The sequence below is a fragment of the Manacus candei genome, unplaced genomic scaffold (assembly GCF_025592945.1).
Source record: "Manacus candei isolate 608988 ecotype Guabito, Panama unplaced genomic scaffold, ASM2559294v1 h1tg000042l, whole genome shotgun sequence".
In the NCBI taxonomy this organism is placed as follows: domain Eukaryota; kingdom Metazoa; phylum Chordata; class Aves; order Passeriformes; family Pipridae; genus Manacus; species Manacus candei.
In genome coordinates this window covers 1346078-1360632 of record NW_026138090.1, presented here as the reverse complement: position 1 = coordinate 1360632, position 14555 = coordinate 1346078, and the positions used below count along the sequence as shown (strand labels likewise).

The 14555-nt window shown below is 46.7% G+C and overlaps 1 protein-coding gene across 1 annotated transcript in view; it reads right to left on the bottom strand.

The window, feature by feature from the left end:
- Positions 1 to 8694, bottom strand: part of LOC127474478 (store-operated calcium entry regulator STIMATE-like) — a 33548-nt gene extending 24854 nt beyond the window's left edge. Inside the window, exon 1 of the mRNA XM_051795268.1 lies at positions 8509 to 8694. Within this exon, the coding sequence (XP_051651228.1) occupies positions 8509 to 8617 (109 nt within the window). The 5' untranslated portion in view covers positions 8618 to 8694. The remainder of the gene's footprint in view (positions 1 to 8508) is intronic.
- Between the last annotated feature and the right edge of the window lie 5861 nt (positions 8695 to 14555).

Here is a 14555-nt window from a genome sequence, read left to right as displayed (position 1 = left end):
GGAGAGAACCCCCTCGCAATTCGACTGAAAATGAGAATAGTGTGTACTGGGTCTACACCAGAAGACAGGAGGAATTTGTCTTTCCAACAGTGCTCCCAGCAACAGCATAGATTATTTTAACTCTACTTCCCTTCTCAGCTTTGTCCATGTGCAAAGCAAGCTGGCTCATGCAAGGAAGTAACATTACTGCACATCTTGGGAAGAAATTCTTCATTATGAGGGTGGTGAGGCACTGGCACAGGTTGCCCAGAGAAGCTGTGGATGCTCCATCCCTGGAAGTGCTGAAAGGCAGGTTGAATGGGGCTCTGAGCAACCTGGTCTAGCAGAAGGTGTCCCTTCCCATGGCAGAAATGGATGACTTTTAACGTCCCTTCCAACCATTCTGTGATTCTAAAATTCTCTAAGAGTCAGGAGAAGAGGATCCAGGTCTATCCCATTGAACAGGAGCCACTCAGACACTAAACAGCTGCCATCACCACTGAGATGAAAGCCTGCTTTCTTGAGGGTCTGTCCTCACAAGTTACCACACTCCACCCCTCCTTGGCTCCAGTCACTGCAGACAAAAAGCTGTGAAGTTCAACCAAAAGGGAAGGAAGATGAGTGACAATTTGAGAGACATACCCTGCCCACAGCTGAGAAAGGGTAGGGTAGGAAACAAAATACTCCCCAGCCCTTCCTCTTCAGTCAAGGACAATAAAGATCATACAGGCTTGAAGTCCCCTCAGAACCACCAGGCTGGGTGGAAGCTGACAACTCAGTAAGAACCAGTGAAATGTCAAAAAAATTTGGGAGGAGTCTTCAATATAGATCTGTAAACAGTTAGAAAACTAGAAGGTAAAAGCTCAGTGACAGCTACTCTCACTCCTTTCCCAGGGTAATATAGAGGTAAACATTTATTATGGTGTTCTCTAGATGCAGTAGAAAGGGAACAGAGAGCTTTGCCTGCCCTAGACACATAAAACTACCCTGAAGTTGCCTGAGCTTGGAGCAACCAATGTCCCACAGTTTACTTTTGGTTTTAAACACAAATTCTCCAATTATAACTAAGACAAGGACAGCAACAACCATCCAATTTCCTTGTGCTGTTCCTCACCCCATTCATGGTGGAGCATCACCCCTGCATCCCCCACTGACCCTACATTGCATTCAGGTAGACCTACTGCTGATTTGTGCATCAGCACAGGTGCCTTTCATCCCTATTGGAAATAAAACCCCTAATTTAGGCAGTTAACTGCAGAATCAACCAGCTGCAGATTAGCAAAACAGGCTACCAAGTCAGGTTTCTACAAAATTATAAGGGAAAGTTTACTTCCTTAGGAGGTGGTTAGACATGCTTGGCTGAGAGTCAGACCACCTCCTTGGTAAATCTTACTGCAATCAACCACAGGATTCAAAAGTTGAGGTTTGGAAGGGAGATGTTGACTCAACAGACCAGGCTTTTGGGATCTGATTTAAAGGGATGCAGGCCTGACCCCACAAAGCTCAGCAACAGGCCCCAGGGGATGGATACCAAAAGTGAACTTGATACTAGAAGTAGTTAGAAGCATTAAGAGACTTAAATTGTGAAAGATCCAACAAAAATAAAGGCTGAAATGCCCAGAAGAGGCATTTAAGATGCTTTAAGACAGGGATTAGCTAAATTGCCTGTTGTAAAGCCCATGTCCAGGGCCACATCCCACTAGCAAGAGGGTCAGGACTTTATTTCTGGCCTGTGCAGAAGAGGACTCGGAGCTACTGTACCAGGGAGGAAACAGAAGCTCTTCCCCTGCCCCACCTCCGTGTTATTTATAGGCAGTACAGTCTCCAACAACACATTTTAACCCATTTTGCAGGACACACCCTTTCCCAGGCTTTTTCCAACCCCAGGCAGGAAAGAAGCCAACATGCAGGATGCAGAGCCAAAACCCTGGGGTCTGCACTATTCTTAGGCTGAGCCTGCAGCTCCTCAGACAGCTCCACACAAGACACAATGGGAGGAAGCAGCAGACACTGTTTGCTGAGAGCAGCCAAGGTGCTGCTGCCCAGCTAAGTGTGAAACAGGCACTCTCCCATCAGTTCAGGGAGCAGCAAAAGTCCTGGTTCTCCTCCTCAAAACACCTCTCAGTGGTTTAAGGAGACTGACTGCTACTGACTTACATCCCCTGATCTGCACAAGGTGTATTCAGTCATTCCCTCCCAAACACCCTTGTACCAGTGCTACAAGAACATAAGAGCCTGTAGCAAAACTGGCAGAGGGGATACTCTTGGGAAGGAATAGAAATGGAGGTTATGTTTCACAGAATCATCAAATGGTTGGGATTGGAAGGGTCCTTAAAGACCATCTAGTTCCAACCACACCTGCCATGGGCAGGGACCCCTTCCACTAGACCAGGTTGCTCAGAAGCCTCAGCTGGAACATTCATTCTTCTGGAGAGTCCAACTGTCCAAATGAAGGCAACAGAGTACTTTGGCGTGGTTCTCAGTTTTAAGTTCTACCCTTTGTGCCTTATTTCTGTGCAGATCTTTAGAGCTGTCATCACAACCAGTTACCAGGTGTCACAAACCAAAGCTGTGAGATAACAAACATTAGTCATGCTTTGCAGATTAATTATTATTACTAACAGAGCATGTTATTTGATGACACAATAGATCTTGTAGGAGACCTGGATTGGGGATGGAGTCCAAATCAAATGCAGAATGCCCTGGGGGAGGCAGTAGTGATTCTCTTCTTTAAAGTACCACTACATTTCAAATCAGTCCCTTGAAAAATGGAGTTAAGAAAAGGAAAGAATAAAGTTAAGACCAGAAGATCCGAGATCATTACAAGAAAACACCTGAAGAATGAAGTGATGCAACTGGACAGTTAGTTATCATAGAACCACGGATGGTTTGGGTTGGAAGGGACCTAGCTTCAACCCCCTTTTAATGTTCAAGATAGCATTTTATCCAACTCCAGCTTTAATCACGAAAATCTACCTGCCATACAGCTTTCTGACAAATCCTGTTAAAAAAAACAGCTGGAAATTTAACAGACTCCTTAAAGCTTTACTTGCTACATCTCTTAGCTACAGAAGACTAGTTTCCCTGTAAAGTTCCTTGTAGAGTTAAGTCACCCAACAACATCAACTGCTCACCACAGAACCAACTCAGCAAGGTTCTCCACTGCCCACTCTGCCAGCTCATTTCTCAGCTCACCTAACCCACTTGTTCCTTCAGGAACCAGGAACCTCCCAGCCCCTGCTCAGCCACAGGGTTTAGCTGTTCAAAAGGTGACGGCCAGGAAGGGGTCAGTGTAATCAGCAGCTGAAATTCAAAAGCCCTGTGGAAAGCTGTGTGCAGCTTAATGAAGCACACTGAGGGCTGCACAGACCTTCCAGCCTACAAAGCACAACACGTGTTTTCAAGCTCAGCCAGTTTTCGGATGTACTGAAGCAGAAGAAAAACGTACTGAGAGTCCTGCCATGTGCAGCTTGGTGCTTAACCCACAAACCTACATGTAAACTGGCTACCACAGGCAGCAAAGCTCTGCCAGAGACACAGTTAACCTCTGGGGTTTTGCTCTTCCCAAGAGGGAAAAGCACTTACAGGGGCGAAGCTGGAATTTAAATACATATGTGTGAGAACAACCAAAATCACACACAATTACACGTTTGTGTAAGAGGAAGCAAAGTCAGCAGAGCCTGTCTTGGGCACAACAAGCCTGTAGTGCTGTTGTGTCCTGAGCAGATTTATTTCAAAACAGAATGGGAGTCTGGACAGATCAAGTGTTCTATCATTTATTTCTTCTCTTTCCTGACACGGGCTCACACTTCCACCCACTATTATGAGATATTTTCAGTGTAAAATCAAAACACAAACCAGAAAGCACTCAGGATACTTTTGAAGCACAGAAACAGTGTAGCAATTCAAGCTATGTGCAACAACAAGCCTGAACTTAGCACTGGGGCAGGATCACAGAATGGTTTGTGTTGGAAGGGTCCTTTAAAGGTCATCTAGTCCAACCCCCCCTGCCATGGGCAGGTACACTTTCCACTACATCAAGTCGCTCAGAGACCCATCCAACCTGACCATGTGAATGTTTCCAGGGATGGGGCATCCACCACCTCACTGGGCAACCTGTTTCTGTGTTTCAGCACTCCCACTGTAAAAAAATTCCTACTATATTTACTCTAATCTTCCAGTTTAAAACCATTACCCCTCGTCTTATCACTACAGGGCCTACTATAAAAAGTCCCAAGAGGTGACTTAAGAATCTGGTAGAAATGAGTACCACAGCTTCCACTCGAATTTCAGACAATCCCATACCCAAGGATGCTGTCTCCCATTTTCACTAACCAATTGCCCATCATACAGGAGAAAAATGCACTGTAAGGTTAGTTGGTCAGTCCACAGAGACCAGGGAAACACAGACCACAGAGCAAGGGGATACTTCTGATATTCTTTAACAACTGTTTTCTACCACTCCTCCTTTCACAGGAAGTCTGGCAAACTGCTATTTTGTGGTCCTGTCTCAGGACAAGGTACTTGGATAAAACACCATCCCAGGTCTTAACAGAGCATCTCCATCAGCAAGTCCTGCCTGGGGGGTCAGCACCAGGGTCCCTACTGCCAACAGCTCTGCCTGTTTAGACTAAGAGTTTACCCAGCAATGATGTGCAGGAGGAGATAGAGGGGCATTGCTGTCACATGAGGCAGGATCAAGAAATTTTCAAAGGACAAGCTGAAATTCAAATTTCGCTGTGAGAAGTGGACTGTTGAGCTCAGTACAGTGCAGCTCTCCTTGCCTGGCAGCGTAAACACTCTCCCAGAACTAAGTCTATTTTCACACCTACAGCACAAGTTCTAATAAACCTCATTCTGGAGCTCAGAGGGTTGCCAAGACAGTTTCAGGAAGACAGATATTTGGAAGAAAAATAAATGTTCTTACATGTCCTGCATGCTGTTTGTGGTGGGGTAGAAAGTAAGTATACCAGCTCCAAAGAAAACTTTTTCCATTCACAATAGAATTGTAAATTGGAATTCCCAAAATCTGTTAATTGTGTACTCCACTTAATTCACAAAAAAGGCTATAATTCATGCAGAATATCTCCCCTGATTTCAAAGGATTTTGCTGTCCAGTGTGCAAACCTGGACAACTTTTGCTAGTGTACAGCCCCTTCCTAAATAAAATTTTAAACAAATAGCAGCAACTGTAGGAACCCAGCCCTCAAAAATCACACCCAGCCTCTGCAGCTGAGGTAACTGCAACGCTGCTTCTTCCACTCAGCTGAGCAATGCTCGTGGCAAAGCATTACAAACTACTTCAGATGGGATTGCACAACTATCCACACTCCTCAGTGTCATGACCTCCCCAAGGGGAAGCTCTTGCACAGGAATCCAGATTGCCACAACTGTGCAGCTGCTAAACTTCACTGCCTCTGCTTTCAAGTGTCAGTGTTTCAGTTCTCCCAGCAAGTGTCCTTACAGCCAAAGGGCCTCCAAAGCCACTCCAGGCAGGTGGGAAGGGTAACACCTCATTGCCATTTGATTACCAAATGCAGCAAAGCTGCAACCAGAGCAAGCCTTGGACCACACTGGAATTAGGCTTGACTATAACCTTAAAGACCTTCTTGCTGGAAAAGCAAGAGTGTGTTTGTAGGCTGAAATGAACTCTGTCATCACTGCTGCTCTTGGTAGTTGACAGACTGATATAAACCTACTAAATAGCTTTCCTGGCTCCCTAGGATTTATTTCTGGGTTCTGTTTTTACCACATAAAGGACCCATTTCACATACCCCACTGCAACCACCCCACTCGTCCCATTCAATCACTCAAGTCTAACTTCCTCCTTTGTTAGGTTTTCCTATCAGGTTGGCAGGAGAAAAACCTGTCCACAGCTCCAAGAAACAAATTCAAGGACACAAACTCTTCTGGCAAAAAAAACATAAAAATTTACCCTTCCTGCAATGGCCATGCTTGGGACCCACATCATGAGTACTCTGAGCACACTCCCTGCACAAACATCTGCAAAACTTCGCAGAGCACCACATTTATTTTTAGTCTGAGTTTTTCTAGGTGTTTCCAAGTGCTCTGAACAGTAGCCACAGCATTTGGAAGTCTTATTTATTCAAATTCAGGTCCTCCTGTAGCTGAGCTGCTGCTTTAACACAGAAGGAATGGAAAAGGCACTGGCTTGGGTATGGACAGGAATTTCATAGCATGGTTTGCCTGGGAAGGGACTTTGAAGACCATCTAATTCCAGCCTTCCACTAGTCCAAGTTGCTCCAAGCCCCATCCTACCTGGCCTTAAACACTTCCAGGGATGGGGCAGCCACAGCTTCTCTGGGCAACCTGTTCCAATGCCTTCCCACCCTCATTGACCTTGTTTCCACTCACTGACCTGTAGGTGTGAGCAAGCTGGCCGGTAACATGCCAGTAAAGCAGAAATCAGTCATAAACACAACAGAAACACACACCCAGGAATGCCACAGTACTGAAGGAAGCAGTATCAAAGAAGGGCTGTCCCCAGTGACAGCAGCATCCCAAGTTCTGGATGATGCAGTCATCCAGCTGGGACTGCCCGACTTGATGCTGGGCTGGATGTAGTGGAGGTGCAATCGAGTTCCCAGGAACCCTTTTACTCGGCTCAAGATGCTTCTATACCTCCCAAAGACTGGAGCCTTCTCCTTCCCAGAAGGCTTCCAACTGACAGAGCCACAGGAATAGCCCAAAAGCTGCAAGTTGTTGCCCAACATAAAGCCATTGGGAAGCCCAGTACAACCATCATGGGTTAGGAGTCAGCACAGAAACAGCCCAAGACTAGATCCAAGAAAGCCTCCGGCTGGGGGTGTGTGACAGGGGCACAGATAAGACCCAGCTGGGGTGGATTAGGGACCACCAGCCCAGCTGCAGCCAGAGGAGGTGCTGTGGTTGGGATCCCAGCGTTGTAAACACATCTGCTTTTGGGGTCCCAGCCAGCAGTTCCTCCACAGCTTTAGGCACTGAGCTGATTCACAACAAAACCGCAGAATCAGCTTTCGGTTTCTCCTCATTAACCAAGATGTTGTTAATGTTCAAGGAAATACCAGCCCTTGCACCAGGGGGAGGACAGCAGTTAGCCCAGGGCTGATGATTTGCTAGAAGGGGTTATGTAGCCTCACCCACAGAGGTTATTTTGACATGATTTACCGGTGTCCTTGATTTTATGAGACACCCCATGGAGTTTACAGGACAATTAACCCATATGCACGTATCACCAAGGGGAACAGGAACAGAAAAAGAGACCAATCTCTTCTTACTGTCAATATTTGGTGAAACACAAGCAGTGACATGTTGCAACTGGGCTTCTCCAGCTGGAAAACGGTATCAGTTATCGCTGGGAAGAACATGTTGCAGTTTTCTCTGGCAGCCCGGCGTTAACCGCAGCGCTGGAGCCTTTGAAAGTGGTTTCCAGAAGGCAGAGAAGGGCAAGAGAACCTCAAAATCTGCAGCTACTTAGCCAGAGAAGTTGAAAGTTTCAGTTCCCTGTCACCACAGGCTTTCAAACAAGAAAACCAGATCGAGTTCTGGCGTGTTTTTCAACTTGTGTTAAACCACTTAACCCTTAGAAGTAGCAACACACACATTGCTCTGAGCAAAACGCAGCTGCAGCACAAAACAAGAATAAATTTTCTCGGCTCTTTCAGCATTAATGTTCCCCCCCTTTTCACAGGATCACAGAATCACTGAGGTTGGAAAAGACCTCCAAGATCATCGAGTCCAATCATTAACCCAGCACTGCTAAGTCCACCAGTGAACCACATCTCTAAGTGCCACATCTACATGCCTTTTAAATCTCTCCAGGGACGGTGACTCCCCCACTGCCCTGGGTAGCCTGTTCCAACTCCCCTTTCGGGGAAGAAGTTTTTCCTAACATCCAACTTAAATCTTCTCTAGTGCAACTGGAGGCCGTTCCCTCTGCTCCTAGAAATCACAACCCGCGTGATTTTTCTCCCTCCTCAGCTGTTTTCTCTCACTACCCCGCTTCGCAGCAACCAGCAAAACACGTTCTCTCCGTAAACTCCTTCCCCAGCCTCTCAAGCCCGGAAACTTCGCAGCTGAAGCAAAACTCAACAAAACAGCATCGCAACGCAATTAAATCACCCTCACCCAGCAGCGCCGTACGGGACACCCGCCCCGTTTTGGTCAGCCCCTCCCCAGCAACTCCCGCGGTTACACCAATAGTTTTTACCCTTCATTAAAATTTTCTAAGTGACTGAGCACTGGCTCGCACAAGCGCGGCCAATTTTAGCAGATTATCGCCGCACGCTCGCGGTGCTTCATTACCATCAGATTAGGGCTGGGGACGGGAGTTTTTTTTTAAGACGGAGCATCTGGCGCTGCAACTGCCGGCTCGGGAACATCCACCCGCAATCCCACGGGAGCTAAGACACAAAACTTGGGTGTTTTTAAGCGAACGGGCGCCCACCCCCCCGAGCATCGCCGAGGCACCGCGGGTGCCCCCCGGTCCCCCCGCGGGCAGGGGGTGCCCCCGAGCCCCCCGGTACTCACGCATGAGGGTGCTGAAGGCGCAGAGAGCCAGCAGCGCCTGCAGCAGCACCCCGAAGCGCCCCAGCAGAGCCCCGCTGCCGCAGCCGTGCGCCGGGCGGGGGGCGGCCATGGCACGGCGGGGTGGGATGGGGTGGAATGGAGTGGGATGGGATGGAGCGGAGCAGAGCGGAATTGTCCCAACTCCGGCCCCGCCGCGCACAAAGGCGGCCCCGAGCCGCCCCCGCCCCCTGGACCGCCCCGTCGGCAGCACTCGGGGCGGGGCAGGGAGGAGAACGGGAATGGGGAGGGGTTGGGATGGGAGCGGGGAGAGAGTTGGGGACGGTGGCGGAGTTGGAGGGGGGACGGGGACAAGGACCAGATAGGGTTGAAGATGGAAATGAGAACGAGCATGAATACAGGGATAAGGATGGGGATGTTGAAGGGGTTGGAGGTGGGGATGTAGTGGGGACAGAGATGGAGCCAGGGATGGGGATGAGGATGGAGAAGAAGACAGACGGAGATGGGGTTGGGGATGGAGACGGGAACTGGTATCAAGATGCAGATAAGGACGGATATGTGGAAGGGTTGGAGATGAGGATGCAGTGGGGACAGAGATGGAGACAGAGACAGGGATGGGAATGAGGATGAAGATGGAGAAGGAGATGGGGATGGGAATAGAAATGGGGATGGAGACAGGAATGGGGTTGAAGATGAGGATAAGGATGTGGACATGAAAGGAGCTGGAGATGGGGTTGCATGGGGAACAGAGATGGAGACAGGCAGGCATGGGGACGGGATAGGGATGAGGATGGGGACAGAGATGGAGATGGAAACAGGGATGGGGATGGGCATTAGGATGAGGGTGGGGATGTGGATGTGGATGTGGATGAAGTTGGAGATGGGATGGAGATGAAGGTGGGAATCAGAATGGAAATGGAGGCAAAGACAGGGATGTAGAGGGAGACAGAGCTGTGAATGTGAATGAGGATGAGAAAAGAGATGGAGATGGGGGTTCTGTTGGGGACTGGGGTGCTGGGTTGGGGAAATTGTGCTGAGGTTTGGAGTGCTGGGTTAGAGAAGTCCTGATGAGGAAAGGAGTGTTGGACAGGGAAGGGTGGATAGGGACCCTGATGGGGTTTCAGATGCTGGGATGAGGGAGTCCCAGAAGTGTTTCGGGTGCCAAGATGAGGAAGTTCCAGCAGGGTTTGGGTTGCCCTGGCTGGAGAGGTCCTGCCAAGGTTTTGAATGCTTGGCTGGGGAGGGTTGATGAGGATTATGGTCAAGATTGGGGTGTGAAGTTGAGGGGTTCTGGCAGGGATGAGTGTGTTGGGTTTGGGAAGTCACAGTGGATTTGGGGTACAGAGGTCCTGGTGAAGTTTGGGTCACCAGACTGGAGAGGGTCCCAGCAGGGTTTTGAGTGCTGAGTTTGGGGGAATCCCAGTGGGATTTTGGGTCTGCTGATGGGATCAGGTTCTCAAACTGCAGCCTTAAACCTGGTTTTTTTTTGCTATTCTGTGTGTTGTGGCTCCCACCCCTCTTTACAGCTCCCTCCCCAGAGGGCAGGTTTCATTTTTTCTCTCTTTACAATGTACCTGAGGCCATTTTAGGGACCACTAAGGTCATGCACTGGAGTTTTCCTCCCTGATTTTGAAGGGTGGGAGCTTGTGTTTAGTTACAAAACCAAAGAGGCTGCAAATCTCATCATAGCACATGACTCTGAGCAATGGCCTTAAAAACAGTGGTAAATGAGACAAGAAAATCATGGGAGCTGGCCTGCTTCCCAAGTAGGTCCAGTTTACAACACAGGAGGGAATTGTGCTATACATGAGCTTAGGAATCTCCTGTCCTGAGTTGGTCATTAGTGCCAGGCTTGTTCCTTCTCCAGCTGCCTGCACTGAATTTCCCCAGCCCCTCAACTGAGCCAACTAATGTGATACCAATCCCCTGGTACCAATGTGCCGACTCCACATCACTGAAATAACCTTCATGAAAAACAGTCCCTCCCTTTTTTTTTTTTCAAGTGTGAATTGAATTTCAGGTTGATAGATGTTCATTTAGCTCACTGACTTTAATCATGGTTTAATCACGAGTTCAGTCAGGAAGGTGGAAGTTTCATCTCACTAACTCATTTTCAGCTGATTTTATATGTGTAATTGTTAGTTTCATAAAAAGGTTCATTCCCCTGAGTTAGTAAATCTGATTGTGTTTTGCACTCAGTTGCCTTTATATTAAACTCTAAATCAAATATTAAAGTTGATACTCTTATATAAGCCAGTTGAACACACTGTATGTGGAAGTATCTATTAAGCAAATACACAGATTTACTCAGGCTCTAACTTTTTGCATTTTCTCAGATTTCCTAGGCTGCTGCTAAAGAACCATTTTCAAGAATTGCTGGATGATAATTTTTCTCTTGGGAACTGCCTTGGACTCTATTTCCCAGGAACAGCACAGCAATTGGTGAAAATAAAGGTGAAAAAAAAGACATTTAAACAAGACTGATACTTTTTAAACAAAATTTCAATTTCTATGAATAACCAGCAAATTATCTGTAAGAGATGCTATGATGCATCAGAGACTTGCCCAAAAGAAGTTTTCCAAAGGCTCCCTCTGAGCCAGTGGTCCCCCTCCCCTTTCTTCCAGCTCAATTAATGGTGACTCCTCCCAGCTGTTTTATCAGCAGGACAAAGTTATCTGAAGCCTCATTTCCAGGTGCTGATAGGTTTACAGAGCCTCACATGTGTGAAAACACTCAGGCTGTAAGAGGGCAATAAACAGAACCCACTTGATTTCACCCCTCCATGCAGGAAGAGGGAGATATCCTGCTCCACACTGCCCCGTGAAACCACAGCTTTGCTTTATCAAAAGCACGACTTGCACTTCAAAATATTTGGATTTTCTGAAGCCATGAAAAAAGTCCTTAAGGCTCAGCTGTATCTGAGGTGGAGTCTGGGAGCTCTGGCTACTAAATTCTTCCATATTAATTTGGCAATTAAGATGCCCCACAACTGGCTCCCTGTTGTTGTTTTTTTTTTTTTTCCCCAGGGTTTTCCATCTCTTCTCAGGTGCACAGAGAGGCACTGGATCCAGTTTATATCCAGTATAAAAAGTGGGTATCTGCCCAAAGTGCTTGTGAACAGAGCAAACTGCAGCCACACAGGCAGCTGAATCCACATTCTTTATCAGTACCCCCACCTGCCACAGCTCACCGAATTATTTTCCTCAGGGAAATTTTCCTTTGGGGCTGTGGATTTTAGAATGTGTTGATGCAAAGCTGTTTTCTGAGCAGGAAAAGTTCATAGAGTGAATGTGCTCCCTCATGTGTTCAGGGTAAGCCCCTCCAAAGCTCTGCGAGGGCAGATTGTTCAACCTGGAGAAGAGAAGGTTCTGGGGAGATCTGAGAGCCCCTTCCAGGGCCTAAAGGGGCTCCAAGAGAGCTGGAGAGGGACTTGGGACAAGGGCCTGGAGTGACAGGGCAAGGAGGAATGGTTTCAAATTGACAGAGAGCAGGATTGAATTGGATATCAGGAAAAATTTTTTCCTGTGAGGTTGGTGAGGCCCTGGCACAGGTTGCCCAGAGAAGCTGTGGCTGCCCCATCCCTAGAAGTGTTGAAGGCCAGGTTGGACAGGGCTTGGAGCAACCTGGGATAGTGGAAGGTGTCCCTGCCCATGGCAGGGGGGGTTGGAACTAGATGATCTTTAAGATCTCTTCCAACCCAAACCATTCTATATTTCTATGGTTTGAAAAACACCCAGCAAAAATAAGAAAAACAAACCAAGTAAGCACTTACGGAAGAAGTAGAATCTAATAAAGGAATCATTAAAGAAAAAAATTCCTAAGAAAAATTAGTTTAAATATTAGTCCATGTGCATAAGCCCAAAATTAGAAAAGCCAAGATGTCAAATCGATTTCAAGCAATAATGAATGTAAAAACCAATCCAGGCTATTCATGAAAGCAAGAGGAAAATGAAGGATGGATTAAGTCCATGAATTTTCTATAAGAATAATACTCTATAATATAATATGATTAATATAATATTCCACCATCTAAAATAGAATGGAAAACCAAATAAAGGAAACCACAGAATACCTACTCTTTCTTTTTTTCACCCTTCAGAAAAGGATTAGCAAGTGAAATTAACTTTAAAGGAGCAGAGATAGTGCAGGGCAAGAACAGTTTTAAAGGTGAGAGGAATCAAGACTGATGTATTTTAAGGGCCTGAAGGAACCTAAGCAAGAGCAGCTGTGAAGTGGGAAGGGTAAAGCCTGGCACCTCAGGAATTGTCACAGGAGGAGTGGAGAAGGGCAAACACTGTGCCTGGGTGTGAGAAGGAGAGGAATGAGAGTACAGGGAATCAGAGACCCAATAGTATTCTGGTAGCCAGGAAGATACTGTTAAAAATTATCAAACTATCAGTTTATAAGCACCTAGAGGACAACAAGGTAATAAAACACAGCCAATGTGAATTTGACAAGAGTAAATCATGTCAAGAGAGTTTTATATGCTACTCTGAGAGGAGGAGTGGATGTATTTTGAACTGGGGAAGGTTTGTCTTGCTGCCCCAGTAAATAACAAGGGAATATACAGCTCCCACGAGTTCTGCAGGAGCACCACCTCCGGACAAACCCCCACCAGCTGCTCCAAAAGCTGTTTGCTGCTGCATCAGGAGCAGTTCAGTGGCATCTGAAGTTAGGTGAGTTAAATTAACCCTTAGGAGATGATCAGGGATATCAAGATAAAGGAGTCTGCAAACATTCATGAGAATTAGAAATTGTTTAATTAAACTGAAGGTTTCCAAAGTCAACAGAAGGAGATGCAATGAGTGGTAGGGAAGAAGGGAGGCAGAAAGTGGCATATCTGGCTGGAAAGAGAATCAGAAGATGTAAAAGGGCTGCAGGCAAAATGTGAGTTGATAGGAAAAATGGTGTTGCAATGAAGCACATCTTGTTCTGGGAGGTGATCTGGAGTGTTTTATAGAAAATTTGGAGTAGTTGCTGGGTTCAGCCCTGTTTTGATATTGCCCAAAGATGTATAAATGCTGGAATCTGGAGGAAGGTAAGAAGAATGACATGTATTTGAGAAAACAGGAATTACAAGGGAAATGGGATATTTTTTGCCCCAGAAAAACCTGCAGGTGTTATAGGAGGAACAGGGTTTGTGGCAAAACTGTTCCAGTACAGTTATAAAAAGTTATTAAAGTCCTTATAATTGTTCTGCCTCGAAAACACAAATCAGTTTTTGTCACCAAAAAAAAAAAAAAAAAAAGTGTTTTGGAGCACTGGGAATTGTCCAGCCCATTGCAATGACAACTATCTGCACATCAATCCTTTCCCATGTGCATCCAGCTGGGATGTGTGACATGCAACACAGGTACCTGCTTACACTGAGCAGCCTGTGCTGTGGCTGGGCTCTGATTTCAAAATAGACCTGGGGGAGGACACGTTTTTCAAGGCTTCCTCACTTCAAGGGCACTTAGCTGTGAAAAGCTGCTGGCTCGGGATCAGCCACGGCCTTGGATGCCCTTGGTGCAGTCCTGGTACAATCGTAGGACGAAAAATCTCTATACAAGCTAATCTTGGGTGGGATCCACCTCACCTGGCTCTAGGTGTCCCCTTTTGAGATATCTCTTGGCAGCTTTCACAACCCGTGTAGAGAAATAGCCTCTTCCAGGACATCTTCCCCTGACCCATCCTGGGCAGCTCTGAGATGAAGGAAGTCTGTTCCAGCTGCAGGAAGTTCATTCATGGCCCATGTCAGAAAAAAAGTCATAAAAACATGAATATCTTTTTTTTTTTTTTATAGCAACACGACATTGTTTTCTTCAACTCACATGCCTCAAAACCACTCAGGTGTTTTGTACCCCCAGGGCCCCAGCATGATGGTGGGGATGAGGAGAGGGCAGTGGCAGGTTTGCAGGTGGTTATTGTGCTAAGATGTAGGGGGGGGGTACATGAAACTGCCCTTTCCAGGGTGATGCTCATGTAAATTATTCATCTGGTTTTATTTCTCATCTGATGATGAAGAAATTGCTCCTGAAAACAAGATCTCTTGAGGAAACTTCTTTAA